The 19,180-nt window shown below is 47.2% G+C and overlaps 1 protein-coding gene across 1 annotated transcript; it reads right to left on the bottom strand.

The window, feature by feature from the left end:
• Positions 1-6,054: 6,054 nt before the first annotated feature.
• LOC124302499 (toll-like receptor Tollo) lies at positions 6,055-10,684 on the bottom strand. Its single transcript, XM_046758738.1, has one exon. The coding sequence runs from the start codon at positions 10,268-10,270 to the stop codon at positions 6,329-6,331; it is 3,942 nt and encodes a 1,313-aa protein (XP_046614694.1). The 5' UTR covers positions 10,271-10,684; the 3' UTR covers positions 6,055-6,328.
• Positions 10,685-19,180: the final 8,496 nt, after the last annotated feature.

Below are 19,180 nucleotides of genomic sequence, written 5' to 3' on the forward strand. Positions count from 1 at the left end.
TTTACTCATCACTGAGCATGGCAGAAGTTTGTTGTCGGGAAAATATTATTCTCGCGAACAAATTAGAATTCCTCAAATACGTATTTACCTAAAAGTTACCATGCCAGAGGCACTTGAATCCCGGGATGAGATCCCTGATGAAAACAATTCTATTGTCCCGTTCTCACGACCATGTAGAATTGACAGTAAAACGTTTCAGTACGTAAATCCAAACGACTTCGCAGTAATCCTGCACAGCTCGACAAACCCGGCAAGAAACTTGAATATAGGAAAAAAGTTTTTCAGATCATTTCCTAATTAATGATCGTTATGCGTCCAAAATCTAAATTAGTACATTATAGCCGTTTGAAGATCAACCGCAAGTTTGAAGATAAGATAGAAACTCTTATGCAAAAATTCCAATACAGTACTTGAATTTCTAACGTTTTCATTCGAATATGCAGGGGATTTGATAGAAGATGGGGCTAAGCTTAGGAGCCTGTAATAAATACCTGCAGCATCACCGGGCGGGGAAGTGACGGTAGTTGATCCGGTGCTGGATGGCGGCTGCAGGGGGAAAGAGCGGATGGACGATGACGGCCCGTGAGCGGCCGAGACGAACGCGGATTAGTCAAGGACGGCGGGGGTCTACGCGCCACCCGGCTTTTCAACTACCATCTCAGAGTCATCCACATCATAAGTATCCCAAATTTAAGCAAGCCGAACCACCGACCGGCATCGCCGTCCTCGTCGTCACCGAACCCGTTTCGTCCTGAATCCCGACGATTGAATGCGGTTTGGATGTCAAGTTTGAAAAGCCTCGAGCTTTCCAGTGGAAATTTAAGGGAGACGGAGTTTTCGAATTCCGGAATTCCGAAGTTGACGAATTCCATGTCGTGCCGAATCACTTTATGCTCACCAAATTTCCAGGCTTGAATCGTTGAAGGATAAAGTTCAATCCGTTGGGATCGAATGATCTCAAACCTGTACACACAACTTATCACAAGAACACCCCGGAGCTGCGATGGACCGTGACGAATTGCGAGTTTGCGAGGACGACGAGGCTGGATGATTCTCATTTCGTGTTCAGGCGGTGGGCGAATCGCGGAAGGGACAAAAAAAAAAAAAAAACGGATAAGGCCAGCGCAAAGAGTTCTCAGAGGGATTTTCACAAGCCGGTGAAATAGCGTGAGCCTTTGCTTGTCTCATTTTTTTCCTTTTCCATCTTTTTCTTGTTCTTCTACCTGCTTGGTTCTCAAACGGAAAGCTGCGGCAATTCACTCGGTGATTAGTCATGCGGAGCAGTGTTCCTCGGCGATGACACACTTCCCTGAAGTCAAGTATACATACCTATGGAGGAACCCAAACTAACCGTGATTAATCGATGGATAACATGATAAGTTTTTCTTTCAAATCAATGTGCGCTGGTGAAGTGCTCTGGAATATTCCCAACAACATGTGAACACCCGCGGAGGATGGCCCAGACGTACAATCTCTGGCGGTGCGGAGGGCCGGTGGATCGAGAACTGCAGATCTGTACCTGATTACCCACTCTAATGAAGGCATCGTTAAAACATTGTATCGTGGCGCAAGAAGTCCCACAGACTTTGTACGTGTACACGGAAACGTGGCGAAGATGGTATCGGATCGTTAAGATCGGTTCGGGTTCGGTTCGGTAAACGTCGAGGAAGATATATACGTGCCCGTATTTATTTATCGATCGACGCCACGTCGAGCACTTAACTTTGTTGTATACCTACAAGTATAATGTATATAAGTTACACATATGCGCAATATGTATACACACACATGTATTGTTTTCAGCAAAACCGGAACTGCCGCCAACTCCCGGGGGGAGACGGCATCGACGATTTTTTCGTCACGATCAGCGCGACGTCGCGCATCGGGTAGAGAAAGTTTCTTCTCTTCTAAAAACAAGAAAATCCTCTTTCGCTGGAGTCCTACGTCCTTCCAGTTTGACGCACGAATCGACGTATATCAGCCATCGCCGCCGTTCCGCGTTCTCCGGAAACATGTTTCAACGTACTTGTAACGAGAGCTGTTTAATTCCCAATTTGATCAATCAGAGTAAATCGATAATCTTGGATCGTTCTTTCCACGCTAGGTTCGAAAATCGCTTTGGGAAAGAATCTTTCGACCGCAGACCAGTGACGCATCGATCAACCGATTCGGCTTCTTCGGTCCCCGATGTTGTGACGCGCATTGCAGGCGTTATTGCACGTCACCGTCATAATCGATTCCCGAGGCCCAACCCGATCGATCCGATCGAGATATTCGGGCGCTGGCAATTAGCGGCCGCATCCTTCGACAGCTGATTGACATCCCGGCGCCTCTGCACTCTCTCGTACGAGAAACAGTGTGAAGCGTGTGAGCCCTCGCTCCGTGATGGTGCTTGTGGTGCTTCCACATCGCGGCATCGAATGCGCTTGCTTTTATTTCAGGCGCCAAACTGATGGACGGGGAAGAGGAGGAAGAGCTTCCAGGCACGTCCTGACGTCCGACGAGCTTCTATCTTCCCGTGATAACCGCCGCGGATGAATCGATACGAGGATCGTCAGCCGCGCGCCTTCATCGAATTATCGGCCGAGCTACAGGCGATGACGGTCGGAATTTAGATGGGAAAACATGAGACGCGATTCATTTCGCCTAGAGCTTCCGTCATATTATTTCAACGCGATAAACGCGGGCTTGATAGTGTGGATTCGGGTTTTTTTCCTTCGCTTCTCGTTAGTCAAGTGCGTTTAGTATACGCTTATACTGAGAAGTTTGGATACCTCCTTTGTACGATATATTGGTATACGCGTCGAAATTATTATGACTCCGCAATGGAGTATAAAGCGGCAAAAAAGACGTCCTGATTATGATTCCCGGAACAGTATTAATGCGCGCTCCTGATGCGCATTACACGCGGCCATTTTTAGTACTCTACTGAGAATTATACATCGAACTGAAAACCCAAGTGCATATCAATTTGTGAAAATATAATCACCGGCGCGACGGTATTTTGATATATCTGCGACACGTTGTGCACGGCGTATTAGTAAAAGTTCACAAATCGAGCTGTCTCGTCGATTGTAACATACGTACGTTCAATATTTGCAGTGAGGAAGGTGTATGGTTCGCCCTCACAATTACTTTAACCCAAAATGTTTATACTGGACAAACCGATAGGTGAACCGTGCACTGGCGCGTGATATGGGACGTGCGATAGGGAGGAAGCTTTACCGAATCAGAATGTTTACTTCCGTTTAACGCAAAGGGATTTTGCCGAGCTGAAATGTTTATAAGCTGCATACGTATTCCAATGTTTGACCTATTTACATAGAGGCTCTTCGCATTCCAAGTCTATGAACGACCCCACGTAGCTTGGTTGAATTCCTAACCGGGCAATGTATCAATGTTTGATGGATTCCAGGCTGACCATAGATATGAAATTCAGATTTGGGTATTATTCAGTTCGTTATCTCAAACCGATAATGATTCGTATTTGGACCGTTGCGCCAAGTTTCAGGTCCGGAAGTTGACCTGATTTATAATTGCTGTACCTGTTAAAGTTTTGAATTGTTTTTTGACAAGGTCTAAACCGTATATGATACGAGTGAATTTAAACGGCGAAAAAATTAAGCGAAAAAACAATGAAACTTTAATTTTGCCACACGTTCATCATACTTGCATGCCTTTTCATCGAATAACCACGCGTGACTATGAGTTGAAAATTTTCCATCGTATCGCCGTATTGATTCAGAATTTATTGCGCGGAATTTATTTGTTGCGGGGGTGCCCGGTATCCAATTCTGTATCTATATTTATTCATCTTATTGAGGTACATGTATCTAATCAGAGATCGCTTCGAAGGCCGGATCGAATTTTCAGACCTGTACAATACAGAGTTTCTCTTCAGAAAATTTTTCTTTCCCTACCGAATGGCTGCAGGCACATTTTGTTGACGCCATATACGTGTATACCTATACCGACAGTCCGTAGGCAGTAATAATATTTATTTACGTGCAATAAAATACTTAGTTTAACGACATCATTGTGTAATTCAATTTAAAATCACCAACGAAAATACTATAACCAGTTTGAAGTGGAAAAAGTACCCGACTAACGTTTTGAATGGTCTATACAGATTCCTCCCCGTGCCGCGTTTCTCTCTGCCTCATCTACTTTCATCTCCATCTTTGTTTCTCTTATATACTTTTCCTTCTCTAGCGTCTCGTTCCGTATCTAACAATTGCAATACCTTCTCTTCCGAAGAAATGAGAAAAGAAGAAAAAAAAAGATAGACAAAACACTACACAAGAACAACAAGCTTCAACTTCGTACAGTCGCAACTTCTTCATCTTGAGTAGACTTTCGGAGCAAATTGCGTCCTTCCATTTTAATAACGTGTTCTGTATAAATTAAGTTTGAAGAAGAAAAAAGAAGAACAGCTACAAGGATTTCCCAGCAGCGGGGAATCAGCGGCCTAGGTTTCGAAGTGACGGTTATTTCGACCTTTTCTGCGGGTCGACGTATCTGAGAATGACCTGCCGATGGACTCAATGCCAGTTTCCTGCGAACCATTGATATTTCGAAGAAAGGTTTCCCATCCAGCGGCGGCGCATCTCTCGTTCGACGATTTTTACCTGTGCGCAGTTCGCAGCGACGAAGCAGACACGACGTGTTCTTGGAGCGAGAATTCAACCGTCGCGTCGTACTATTTAAGGCATCTTTTTCTTCTTCCGCAAAATCAGATAAAAATCAAATTGCGCCGCAGACCGAAGGTGAACAACGACGCGACTCTTGTCTACTTTTTTCTTCCTCCGTCGACGCTGCAGCATCTCGACGGTTTCGTACAATAACGCGGACGGCAATGAATAAAACTTATCTCACGGTTACTCCGAAGCGCAGCTATACTCTCGGCAGCCTCTCTATACGTGTATATATATATACCGGCTGTATCATGAAATTACGAAAATTACTTCTAATCTTCCTCCGGGGTAATAACCACTGGTGGACTCTGTGCCGGCTATTTCCACACAATTGGGTTTCCAAAGAAAGGGTCCTAAACGACCTGTAACTTTTATATAGTCTAGTCTAGTCTATCGACTATCTATAGATATATGTACTACACCGAGGTGTGTGTGGGATACTTCCACGCGTAGCAGATATACCTGCGGACGAGTGTTCGCTATACACAAAGCTAGCTCTCTCTCGCGTTCAGGAATGTGACTTCGACCGGAGCAGGGGAAATTCGTGAAGAGGATTAACGATCCAGCCAAAGGCTGGCCGAGGGGCGGGTGAATCAAAACTGCAACTACGCGGTATCGAGATTTTTTTTACAAAAGAAACGTATTTATTTTCGAGGTTGTAACTCTTTTCGCTGCAATTGTTATTAAGTAATTATTAATTTAATAGTAATAATGATAATAATAATAATAATAATAATAATAAGAGCAATCGTAATCATAGTAATAATCATAATAATAATGTCGACAAAATGCGTTAGATGATCGATCGTGAGCGTATTTACAACCATTTTTCGAGATGTACCTATGTATATATAATATATGTGTAATGTATATATATACATACATACATATATTGTAGTAATAAATTCCTAGTCATATATATAACACGCATTTCGTTTATCTATTAATAATACAATTATTTCAATTTCATACATATATGATATATATATATGTATACATATACATATATACGTATATATATAAAATGCATACATATATACATATATATGTATATATATATAATATTGTATGCGTGATATTTACAAGAATAAGTACACTATTTACAAAGGGTCTTATAGCCTAGTAAGCGTTAAGTGACACTCCCGTTACGAAGGAGGGCCAGCAGTCTGTAGGAACGAGGTCTCATATACACATCGATTCGTCGAGACTATAATATTATCCGATTGATAATACGTTATAATTATAATAGAATATGTATATATATATATACATATATATGCATGTATATATTTATACGTATATTCATATTTATAATACAAATAAATTGCAAATTAATCAATTAGTAGGAATAAAAATGTTGCGCGCCGGAGGGGGGGTGGGGGATTATAGATGATCGTGTGTGGTAAGTGCGAGCGATACTCACAGCTATATAGTAGAGTTTCTCTCTCTCTCTCTCTTTCGCGTTAGATCTCTCCGATCCCCACTCGCCCCCCCCCCCCCCCCCCAGCCGTTTTTAACTCGATCGCACCAACCTCACGCACTATACATGTGGGTACCATACGATATAGAATGCGAAACGATGAAGAGCGTTATCCGTGAAAATGTCCCGCGTTACATCCACGCCTTCCGTGACGCTAGACGAAATATGTTCTGGGGTTCGTTGGAACGGGGGCCGAGGGAACGGCGACGGTCGCCGTCGGGCCCCCAACGCCGTTGGGCCCGGGGGGCTCGGGTATCGTGCTGTACAGATGGCTGCCCCGCGAGGAGAGACTAGGGGGCCTCGCGTTGCTCGTGTGGAGGGCGCTGTAGCCGCCGTGGTGCTGGTGCTCGGCGCCGCTGTCCTCGTCCTCGGTTCTGCTCGATGCCGAACTGACGTACGTCGACTGCGTGGGGGTTGGAGTCGGGGCGTGGACGGGGACTACGAGGCTTCCGTTCGGCTTCGACCATGCATCAACGGCGGACGGGGCGGCCGTGTAACGAGCCGGGGCCCGGTTCCTGTCGCCGACAACCTTCTTCCCGTCCCTCCGTTTCTCCGAGTCGGGCATGGCGAAGCGGAGCTTCTCCCAGAACCGCTTCTCCCCCCATACGATAACCGTGCAGGTCTGAAGGAGCAGCTGTAGCTCCGGGTCGCAGGTCGGCGGCTCGGCCGCGAGGAGTATCACGACGCGTCTCCGCCTGCAGTTGGGTCTGATGCCCTCCAGGGCGGCCCGCAGCGCCGAGCGAAATTCGGGATGCTGCCATTCCCCGGACAGGAACACAGGCGAGAACACGATTATAACCCGTCTCGCCGCAGCTGCGGCCGGTGGCACGGCCTCCTGGGGCCTCGCCGGCGGAAGGTCCCGCCAATGGAGGCACAGCGCGAGTCCCGACTGCTCGAGCTCCGCCGCCAGGCAACGCGACACGAAGTCCTCGTCCCTTCCGCTGTACACTATGTAACCGTCGAAGAGACGGTCTCGTTCCTCGTCCGGGGGCGGCGTAGCTTTGCCGAGTCTCAGCCCGTACTTCGCATGGGCCCAAAGTCTGACGTCCTGACGAAAGGCGAAGGCCAGGGCGACGAAGAGGCAGACGGCTATCACCGCTACCAGGGCGCCCGCCAATAGAGGAACGAAATTGCCACCCAAGATCGGACTGTCCTGGGCCCCGCGGCTGACCGCCTCCGTGGCGGGATCGCCGCAGCGCTGCATGGCCTGAGCTATCGTCTCGGCGCCGTCCCGGCAGTACATTTTCTCCGAATCCCCGGGATGTTGGGTGAGCCATGTGCGGAGGAGCGCGGCGTTTGCACACTCGCAGCTCCAGGCGTTACCCTCGAGAGCCACCCTGACCCCCGATCCGGCCCCGGGGAGCGCCGTCCACGGGGGAAAGTCGACGATGCGGTTGTTGTCCAGACGGAGAACCTCCAGGCCTTTGAGTTTGGTGAAGGTGTCGTTGCCCACGGTGGCTATGGCGTTGTGGTCCAGATAGAGCTCGGCGACTCGTTCCAGCTGGTCGAATTCGTGGCCCCGTAACTCGCGCAGGGCGTTGCCCTCCAAGTGAAGGACCTTCAGAGCGCCCGCGCCGACGAAGGTGCGATTGTGGAGGGCCGCAATGCCGCTGTTGTTGAGATACAGAACCTCGAGCCTCCTCTTTCCCAGGAATACGTGACTCCCGAGGTCACCGAGCTCGTTGCCGTCCAGGTAAATCTCCGTAGCGTCCATCGGTATCCTCTCCGGCACGTGGTTGTACCCGGCGTTCGAGCAGTCCACCACGTTGCTGGACCAGCTGTGGTCGTGGTAGCAGGAACAGTTGTCCGGACATGTCATCTCGCAGTCGCAGGCGTCGAAATCGCAGCAGTGACACAGGGCGAAGCAGTGAGTCTCGTAGTGGCACAAAAAGTCCCTCGGCTTCAGGGAGAGGAGAGGTCGACGAGGCGATGCTCGGGCGTGCGACATCTCGCAGGTGACCGAGTCGAGGTCCATTATCCTCGGATGCTGCCGCAGCCTGGCGAGCTCGTTAACGGCCGGCAGCCACTCCATGTTGCAGTCGCAGAATATCGGATTGTCGCCTATGTAGAACATCGGCAACTCCCGGTCACCCGGGACGGGCTGGAGACCCAGGGCGCTGCGCTCGAGGTGTCGTATCTCGTTGCCGTAGAGGACCACCTTCTCAAGGCTGGTCTTCTGCAGGAAGGTCTTCGGCGCTACGTTGCGAATCTTGTTGTTGTTGAGGAAGAGGGTTTCCACGCTGTCCGGGACGTTGGCGTCCGATATCTCGGTGATCAGGTTGAAGCTGGCGTCCAGCATCTTTATACGGAGAGTGCTACGGACCATGTAGTAGTTGCCGAGCTCGCCGACCTGGTTCGCGTGCATGTCGAGCCATTCGAGACTCGAGGGTAAGTAGCTGTAGTCGAACCACAGCAGCTTGTTATCCGACACGTTCAGCCACACGAGGGTTGAAAGGCTCGTAAACGCGCCGCGAATCTCCGTCAGCTGGTTACCGTCCAGTCGGATAGCCCTGAGGACCGGGTTGTTCGCGAACGCGCTCTGCTCCACGTGCCTTATCGTGTTGCTGGCGAGGTTCAGGACCTGGAGAGCCGGCAGGGACGCAAACGCCTCGCGGGACACGTTCTCCAGCTTGTTGTCGACCAGACGAAGACCGTACAGCTGGTCCAGCCCGGCGAAAGACTCGTTGTCGATTCTCGACACGTGGTTGTTGCCGAGGTCGAGTGTTTTCAACGCTCTGAGCTCGCGCACAGCGTCCGGAATATCGTTGAGCGAATTGCCGCTGAGAGACAGGTCCTGAAGATCGGTCAGATTGACGAAGGCCCGTGGGTGAATAGCGCGCAGGTTGTTGCTGTCGAGGAAGAGCTGTCCCAGGGCGGTTAGCCCAACCGTGTGGACGGGATCTAGACGGGCGATTCTGTTGTGAGAGAGAGTGAGGGAGTGAAGATTTCTCAGCGATCCAAAGCAGCCCTCTGTCAGGGTGTCGATATCGTTGTGCTCGAGCTTGAGCACCTGAAGACTGTAGAGATCGGCGAAGACGTGGGAATCGATACGGGTCAGGGAGTTGAACGAAACGTCGAGAACAACGAGCCTGACGAGTCTGGCGAAGGTGTCGCGGTTAACCCACTGACTGGTGAGCTCGTTGGAGCTGAGATCGAGGGACTGTAGCTGGTCGAGTCCCTCGAGTAGTCCGGGGGCGAGAACGGCGAGTGAATTGTTGCTGAGAATCAGCTCTCGTAGATCACGGCTGTTGGAGAAGAGCTCGGGCGGAAGGGCGACGAGCTTGTTGCTCGAGACGTTGAGGGACTGAAGGGACGTGAGTCCCGTGAGCGCGTGATCCCCAACGGCCGCGATGACATTGTCCTGGAGCTTGAGAACGGTCAAACTGCGCAGACCGCTCAAAGCGCTATCGGGTAGAGCTCCCAGGTCGTTTCCGCTGAGGTCCAGGACCTCGAGATTAGGGGCGCAGGGTGTCGCCCACTCCGAAAGCCCTAGGGACATGACGTCCTGCAACTTGTTGCGCGTCACGTTGAGGCTCGCGAGGCTCTGCACGGGGCAGAGGAGCTCGGCCGGCAGTATCCATATGTTGTTCTCGGCGAGGTCGAGGTGTCTCAGCTCCGGAAGACCGCGCAGTGCGTCACGGTGGAGCTCGAGGGTCATCGCGGACCAGTCGCTGTTGTGGGTTCTGAGGGTGAGCCTCCGCAGCGAGTGCATCGAGGCGAAGACGCCGCCCGGCAGGTGTCTTATCTTGCAGTACTCGACGCGCAGCTCGTGCAGCCGCGGCAGCGGCCCCAGGAACCCGTGCGGCCCGTCGAGCTGACTCTCGAAGAAGAGGACGTCGCTGCACTCGAGGCCCAACGACCTGACCGACTCCGCCTGGATCGCGGAGAGGTTACCCACTAGTGCCGGCGCCGAGGCTATCGTCCTCAGACGGCAGAGCAGCGCCTCGGTTTCGCCCTCGCCCTCGGCGTCGCCTTCCTTCCGCCACTCGCACCCCCGCGGGGCCTCGAGCGTCGTTATGCTTCGCGCCGCGGCGCCGACGATCAGGAACCCGACCACCGCCAGGCCGACGGAGGCGGCGAAGAGGCAGCGAGCCATGCTCGCCGTTCCGTTTCCTGCGGCTTCCTTCGTTCACCGCACGCACCCTGCACGCCGCGCCGGCTGACACTAGTATTCCCAACGGTTTTATCGTCACGCACTCATAGTCACACTTCACTCGGCGGCCAACGACGCACCACCACTAGTAATGCGAGGTTATTATTCGAAACTAATTTTTATACATCAATTCTCTCTCTCTCTCTCTCTCTCGCTGCACTGTTTTCTTTCGATTTGTTTTTGCGTTTTGGTTTTAATCTTTTGCATGGAAAATTTATTTTATCATAGAACGCGGAATCTCGGCAGTACGGCTAATCGAACAACACTCCGTCTACGGTTATTGTATGCGCGCGTGCAGTTACACGGTTGTCGGAGAGCCGAACTACTCTCTCCTTCGGACCTCGGAGCGCGACTGACTTTACTCTGCGGCTCGAGCGGAGTTGCTTGCTCCGTGCCCTGCGTGTCTGTCGGCGTGATCCTCCCCACCCAAACCCCTCGATATCCCCTCCAACCAACCGGCCGTCGTCCCTCCGCCTCCTCGAACCCCGTATCCACGGGGCAAGAAGGCTCGGATGCCGATCTACGAGAAACGGTTTTATTTGAAATCGGAATTCGGACTATGATCCTCGATGCGGAATTCACGAAAACGTGAATCCGGCAATAGGGAAAATCGGGGAACGACCGGGAGCATTTTGTTACAATTCCGAGATAAACATGAGGAACACCCAGAGAAGCACATTTTTCCTCGTGAACGATGAATTGATTATTTAGATCATTGGAATTTTCATCGGTACGGTTCATACTTCATTTATTATACTATTTGAGCCATAGATGCGAGAAATTTTAATTTTAATTTTCAACCGACGAAACATCGGTTCGATATTTTGGGGAAATGGTTAAAGACACACCATTTTTTATCTGTAAGATCTTTTTAGCACAGTACCAAGATTCGAATATCAGTGTTTAAAGAAATACCGATGTGATTATATTGTATCAAAAGAAAGCAGTATTCCATCGTATCTTGAATAATCTTCGAAAGTCAGGAAACCTTATTATGACGCTTTAGTCGGCATCCTGTACGTGGTTAACGTACATGCACACATTCTAACATCGTTAAAGAATTGTGATTTCAGATGCATATATACGTATGTCTGTGGTAAAAACCGACAATTACGTTGATTGGACCATGAACCTTTTACCCAAGCGGTAAAAATGATACGAACTGTGGATGCAATTCATAATTTAATTACATCGGATTACCGCGAATACCGACTACTCTATCTTCATTTTATATTCAGATGTAGATACAGATGCGTTCATTTCTCATCAACGTTTCGGTGAGAATTTTATTGTCCAATTTTATCTCATGCTTTTTTCGCGTGGAGTTCGGATTAATGTATTTGTACACTGTGAAAAATTGACGGTGTGAACATTGACCAAAAGTAGCCGATGTGGACTACTATAGAACAATTTTTGTGGTCAATTCAAAACTTTAACGTTAAATAGCGTTACATTGACGATAATTGGTATTAGATTGACATCAGATGGTGTTGGATTGGCAGCAAAAAATATTCCATACCAGTTCAGATCGCATTTTTTTAAAATGTAACCTATACGGAATGCTGAAAAATGATCATAGTATCTTAGATGCATCGGCTTCGTGCACGAATGTTCGCGATACAGGCACAGTCGTCAATGAGAGCCTATCCGGCTGTAGCACCAGGTTTAACGACGAACGGTCCTCGTTCTGACCAAACCTCAGACGAGTAGTGCCATCTGTATCAGGAGGTAACAACTACTCGAAAACTCCACAAAGTATAAAGTTCTTCTGCCCTCGGAGCCTCGTGACAATGCATATACCTGAAAATCTGTTCACAAATATGGGCTCTATATGCGAACAATCGCAACAATTGCAAATATTCCCCACTAACCGCGTTATGAATAAATATTATAATACAAATTCTGTAATCTCTGTACATCTAAATCGTGTCGGCAAAGACGTTACACATTCTTAAATTTTCGCGACGTGAGGAATGTAAAAAAATGATTTTTTTTTTTTGTCGGCATCGTAGTTCAGTTCATATCTCGTCGCTTATTCATTGAAATAGCAAACCACAGTACGTTCTGATACATTAAATATTCATGATATACCGAATGGTATGTTCGAGTTTATTTTGATGCTAAACTTATTTCACAATGTTATATTTCCGAGTGATTCTTAAAACGATCTGTATTTCTTTTGCCGAATCATTCACAGCTGAGCCATTAATTATCACGAGCATTCGTTCGTGATTTATCTGTGGGTTTGTCAAAGTGTATAAAACCAGTTTATCAATTGAGATATCCGACGCATGCTGTCTTGATTTTAAAAATAGCTTACACGTAAAAATAAAGTAAGAATTTCCTTCGACGCGTGCACCAAATCTGCACCTATCCTAAACGATTGTCGATAATTTTTTTTAACACAGGTGCACGCGAAGCATGACCGATCACATCTCACGTCTGAAAAAATCAAACAATATTGAAAATCAATAAAAACACGAACGTCAAGAAATGCAGGCAGTCCACTGCGTATATCAGTTTATCGAATATCGAATCAGTCAGAATGTTAAAGCGCAAGTGATAAATAATGCAAACGTTTCGCGCTGCATGTTAACTCCTGAGAAATATCTTCCGCATCAATACAGTATCACACACTCACACACACACGCACGCGCATTATTTCGTGCGCGTATCGCTGATGGCTCGTTTACACAAGCTGTTCGGGGTAGTCGATTGGTGTACATAAATCTGCTTGATCGAAGACCGGGCAACGAATTAATTGCGAGCCACGCGGTCTGGTATGCCAGCGAGCCGCGAGAGTAATTCGATCGTGTATAACTGTTACAGGTGTGTGCACGCATCTCGATTCGCACACAGAAGTACGGCCGCTACGGAACGAAACGAAAGGGGTCGAGGCGGGAGAAGACAGTATAACAGTCTCGGCAGCACCAATTGGCACTTCATTGAATTCCAGGCTGGCACGTATACATGTGTAATGCACATAACGCATGACACAGGTATAGCGGAGCAATGCTGCCGGGTAAAATCCACCGCAGGGTGTGCAGATGCGAACTCGCCGTATCGCGTTTAATTACATGTTTACGAGTTGTCGACATAAATTCGCTTTTTCATCGTCTCGTCGACCGGCTCGAACGTACTTTATCCTCCCTTTCGCCCTCTGTCTCTCTGTCTCTCTCTTTCTCTCTTTTCATCCCTGCTTTACGGTCGAATAATTTGTCAGTGGTTAGTCCGGCGTCGGCGTGCGGAGGGCGAAGCATTGGCAAATTAACGAGCCGCGCGGGCGACGCCGCTCGTCTCGACGCCACTTCCAGCGTCGCGATGCTCGCCGCGTAACGCTAGCGTCACGAAAGAGCGCTGCTGGCAAAGGACTGGCCAGACCTGCGGTAACAACCGTCTTCTCTCTGTTTTTGTCAGGTTTGTATAACGGGTATGAATGGTACGTTATGCACGTCTTCCCTCGAGCGAGTTTATCCAGAATTTCAACACCGAAATTCGGATCTCTTTTCGCATTTTCTTTTCACCTGTCACATTGTATATAGGTATGTATGCGTAAAGCTAAATACCTACATCTTTTAAATTTCCATTCTCTTCGCGCTCTGCGTGCAGAAGCTATTAAGTTCGAAATTTTTTCCGCGTTACGAATTAGCCGCGTCTCCTCCTCGATCCGTAAATCATCGCGGAAAAAATACATATTTTTTTTTCTCTTCTTTTTTTCTACCTCCTTCCTCTTCTTCCGTACCTTCACCTTTAACGAAGTATCGAGAACATTGCAGGCCTTGCGTATTATAAATTGATTTACTGCCCCGCAGCCCGTTCAACGTGTACACTCTTATAACCATATAATCTAATACAATTAAATTAATATTAATAATAATAATAATAATGTTAATAATAATAACAATAATAATAATAATGTAAGGGGTGTACGGTGGTTTAATTTGAAATTGCAACGGTTTTTTCATACATTCGCACAAAGTATAACTAGTTAGATGCGCAGTCTTTCGTTTACGGATTCAATATATTCTCTGCACAGTGACTTAGAATTGGGGGAATAAATTTCAGGAGCAGCAGCAAAACGCACTATCAGTTGCTCGATTCTCGCTCGAAGACTTTGAGAGAGGTGGAAAAAGCAATAGACGCAGCAATCGGTGTTACCGACCCCGTTCTTCTCGCAGGCAGGTAATTCATTCCGTGATTCGAAACGCGACGAGAGAACCTCTGCGACGAGTATCTCGAGCCGATTTCGTAATATCCATACCTTCGTATCCCTACTCGAGAAGCGCGGAGGGTCTCCCCGAGGAAACGCATCGGGGGAAACGCGTTCCACGGTCATCGGAAACACCGCGCTAGTATCAGGACAACATGATGCCGAACCACGGTGCCCAAGGTGCGCGAGCGTCGCGACGCGGGGGGATCTTCCCCTTTTCCCCCCTTCCGCCCCCGCCCAACGCCCCCCACGTGCGTGAGACACGCAGCAGACGTGTGTGTAGGTGGAGGCGGGCGACGGGCGGAGCTTTGAAACGGCTGCCTTTGCCCCCCTCCATGAACCCATCGTCGTTAAACTGCTGAATACTCATCGCCGCGGTTAACTCCTCGACGACACGCGTCGAAGCGATCATGGAGCTACGTCGTCCCTTCTTTTGAGGAGCAGCTGCAGGAAGTGCTGACCGCGTGATGGGTTGTAATAAGTGCACAGGTATGCTGTAGGTGTTTTCTAGTTTCTTTTATTTTTTTTTTTTTGTTCCATCTTCATCGATTGCTCGCGCGAGAGGCTGTGAAGGAGAAAAATTGTTTACTCTATATTTGTATAAAATTGGATATAACAGGGCGAGTGAATTTACAGTGAGGCCAACGAAGGCTGATTGTTTTACAATTTATAACCTGACTCTGAAAAATACGTCAAAGTTTGAGATAAATTCGTTGCGATAGGTTTATTTGGAGGGTGGAGGAGGAGGAAACATTTTGATCATGAATGAGTAAAAATTGTATTCTTTTATATTGTATAAGGTTGTACCGCAGTTGTTATAGTAGTGTATGTATATTCTCGCTATTATGTACGGGTATTTATATAGGAATCACTGACAAAAATCGATTCGGCCTGCAGTAAGCTATTCATAATCAAAATTTATTATTCCCGCAAAAAAATTTAATTATTATTTGCGATTCGGTGATATTTTATTAAAACTCCCAGTCGAAAACGGCACTCATTGAAAATTGATATTAATACAGGCTGCAGTTTCTTACATATTCCGTATACCTCCTGCAACGTTGAACGCATTACACAAAATCTTATTTTTCCACGTATATGGAATGAAATTTCGAAAAAATGTTGCGATACACTCAGGCAATCAGGAGCGTAACTAGACTGGGGCAACCGAGATAATGCCCAAGACTAGGGGCCCCCAAGACAGGGGATAACAAATGAAATCGTAATATTTCATTCGTATTCGTAATCGCGATCTTTAGCTCTTTTGCTTTCGTACTGTACTTTCAGATGCATTCTTCAGAAAAATATCATTTATTATTTACCCAGGGAGCCCAATTTGCATCCTTGCTGCGAGGCCCTGTAGGCAATCTCAAACGACATTCTCTGAAAATATTACTATCTGTATATCATACTTGTTTGTTGATGTATTGTGCAGAAATTAGCAACGATACCGGTGAGCATAAACATGCGATATAGTAAAAAGAGTAAAATAATAGTCTCGGAATCAGCACGTTTCATACGCCAATTAACCGTTTCGAGAATCAATGGGCTTTTCATGCCTGAGCAGAGCTACACGCACATGCAGGTTGGACCGCACACGCGGTAGGTATAGTATTATGCTCATGCATCGACTATCAGGGCAGAGAGATGAAAAAATGCCTGCAAGAGGAACGCGCGCTTTGCACGCTCTGACAAGCAGCTATTTTGTGCCGCAGCATCCTCGCAAAGGGGCACGGAGGTTTTAACGGTGCGGCAGGGGGGGGGAGGGATATCGAACAACTGTCCCGTTCACAATTGACGGGATATATCCACACGCGTGTATAATATAACCCGCGTGCCTAAGGCGCGTCCCTTGACCAGCAGATTTTATTCGTTGAAGGAGTTTGCAGAGGAGCAGACAGACACCCACGTAGCTTGCACTCGGTGCCCAGCTGTCGAAGCTTTTTTAACGCCACGTGCGATTAGCAATCTCTGTGCGACACCGAAGTAGGCAGACGTACACGCGCGTAGGTATTATATCCGTATGCGAGACTGTTATACACGCGACGCTTTCTACGAGCGCATCGCCAACCGGTGCACGGATCATATCGAATTACGAGTCTACGCCGCAATCAGAAAAGGGTCGATCATGCGGCCGCGTGCCGCTTCGTCACCCTGGGGACGACGACGCGCCAAGTGCCTTCGGCAGCACTAAATCCAAATATAATGAGCCCGATTGCCTGGTAATGAATGGTACCAGTCTGTGATAATGTGAGCGGGATCATCCGGAATATTTTTTCACTCGGCTAAGGGTAAAATGATTCATGTGTTGCCTTGATTTTTTTCGTGAATTTTGGTGTTTGAGAACGTAGAATTTAGGAATAAAGTCACGATTATATTACAAAATCATCATCCCCATCCCCCCTCCCCCCCTCTTGCAATACTGCAACAACATAAAATCTGGCACCGATATTATATAAAGTAAACTTTCAGACTCATATCGCACCCTAAGTTTTTAAGTAACTTATAGTTGCGTAACATCTTTTTGACAATATTTTTATAACGAGGATCTTTCAGGTTGCCTAAATATTTAGAAACAACAGTTCGAAGGAATTCCAGGCATTATTTTCTGAGCTTGTCATATCAACGAAGTAAAGATGAATTTAGTAGATTACTTCTTCGAAACTGATACAAATATTTATTTTAATCGAGTTATTATGAGAATAGTGTATCTCCACGTATATATAAATAACAAAAAATCATGATGTGATACGTAAAGAGAGAGTTGATATTCCGAATCAGCCGACCAAGATCTATGTTCATCATGTACAAGTCTTCGGAAAACTTTTTCGTCACAGAGCTGTGTCATTAATTTAGTAATTCTGCGACTTATACACATAACTCTATACCTATATATCAAATTGTCCATATTACACGCAACCTCCGTGAATTGCTATACGTATACGTGTGTGTAGGTATGTAGGTTAGTTATATATCAGATGCTTCCAATTGATAAGATAATGGAGAAAATAATTCCCAGCATAGTCGCCACGGGAAAAGAAGTTGAAATATGTTGTCCTCTGTACCTTATATTGAGACAGCGGAGTGCTCGAGGTACGAACACAGGGCGACTCTGAACTATCTGATTCGAGAGCAAGATATAGTGGAGGCCGCACTGGGGACGCAGGATCAACGTTCCGAGAACAGATTGATCCATCGAACGTAGAAGCGATCGATCAGTGCCTTTCACCCTCGTTCGTCGCATTGTTTTAAACAAATTCAAAGAACGAAGTTTCGCACCGAGATACACGTACCTGCAGCGTAACTGCAAGGCCGAATACGGCGAAGCACCGGAATCGATCTTCGGCTTGCAATCGATTTATAATCGCATAACGCGGTCGCGGAATGGTGGGGGAAAAGTTTGAAGTATCTCAAGATAAGAAAATTCACGCACAGATTTGAGCAATCAAGCGACGCCGCGTAAGTTCGAAAATGATAGATCGGTGCGGTCGGAAGCGATCGGTTATGCGGGGACTCCGTAGGTGAGCCGAGGATCCGAAGACCTGGCGAAGCCCGACAGGATCACGAAGTCGAGGAGGACGCGAGTCCCGCTGGGAGGAACACGGCGCCCCGTTGCTCTTTTCGGCCCGTTCTGGCCACGCCGCAGACATCGAGACGTGTCAAAATAGTAATAAAACAAGCACACTTTCTCCCGCACCCCGCCGCGCAGTCCTGACTGACGTTACATAAACCTCGACGGAAAGGTGAAGCGTTTTTCGGCCGTGCTTGTTGCATACGTATGCAGTCTACGCGCGTGTACACACATAGGTGTGTGTGTGTGTGTGTGTGTACCTGAGGGGTCCGCATGCGCGGGATGCGCATTCCGGAATCCATTAACTAGCCTATTAAACCTTATTTAAATAACCCAAGTATCACACGGCAATTTATCAAACTTTTTATTGCCAGTTTATTGTCAGACTGTCCGTGGCTAGACGCCGAATTGTTTGGTTCAATTTCAAGTGGAAGCTAAACGAACGTACGTACGTATCTTTCTTTCCCTATACAGATTATACAATAGGGAAAATACACGTGTAGCCGTCTGCTTATTATGCTTATTACACTATCCCCTTCCGTAAGTTTCACTCCTATGTATATTTAGGTACCTACCTTCGTATCATCGTGCGCATATAACACGCTTGCCGGGTCTATTTCACGCTGTAAAAGCGCAGCTCAACGTTGTCTGCAGCTCGTCACCTCCCGTAATTACGTACCAGGGGAATTCGTTTCAAGAAATTCAATGTTTGTGAAATTTTTTGGATTCTTTGATTGAATGACGCGCGAATTTGAGACGTTTTAATTGAATTTTTCATTACGAATCGCATTGTATCTCGACGTGAATTACAATTATACACAAAACGTTGTGAAAAATATCTGAAGAAACTGGTCCTGAGATAGATGGCAATTATGGACGCACATATCGTAACTCTTAACCTTTAGACTACCAGTGATTTTAATGTATATTCAAATTAACTCACATTCATATTATTTGACTATAGGCGGCGGGATAAAGGTCAAAGAAAAATACTTTCCCATGGCAATAATTCTTTATTTAGTTTTCAACATGTGAAACAAATGATTGTCAATATAATTTTGGTACAGTCTGG

The sequence above is a fragment of the Neodiprion virginianus genome, chromosome 4, assembly GCF_021901495.1.
Source record: "Neodiprion virginianus isolate iyNeoVirg1 chromosome 4, iyNeoVirg1.1, whole genome shotgun sequence".
Taxonomy (NCBI): Eukaryota; Metazoa; Arthropoda; class Insecta; order Hymenoptera; family Diprionidae; genus Neodiprion; species Neodiprion virginianus.

Bases quoted from the DNA above. Each gene is read 5' to 3' on its own strand.
- LOC124302499 (XM_046758738.1), bottom strand. From the start codon at position 10,270: ATGGCTCGCTGCCTCTTCGCCGCCTCCGTCGGCCTGGCGGTGGTCGGG.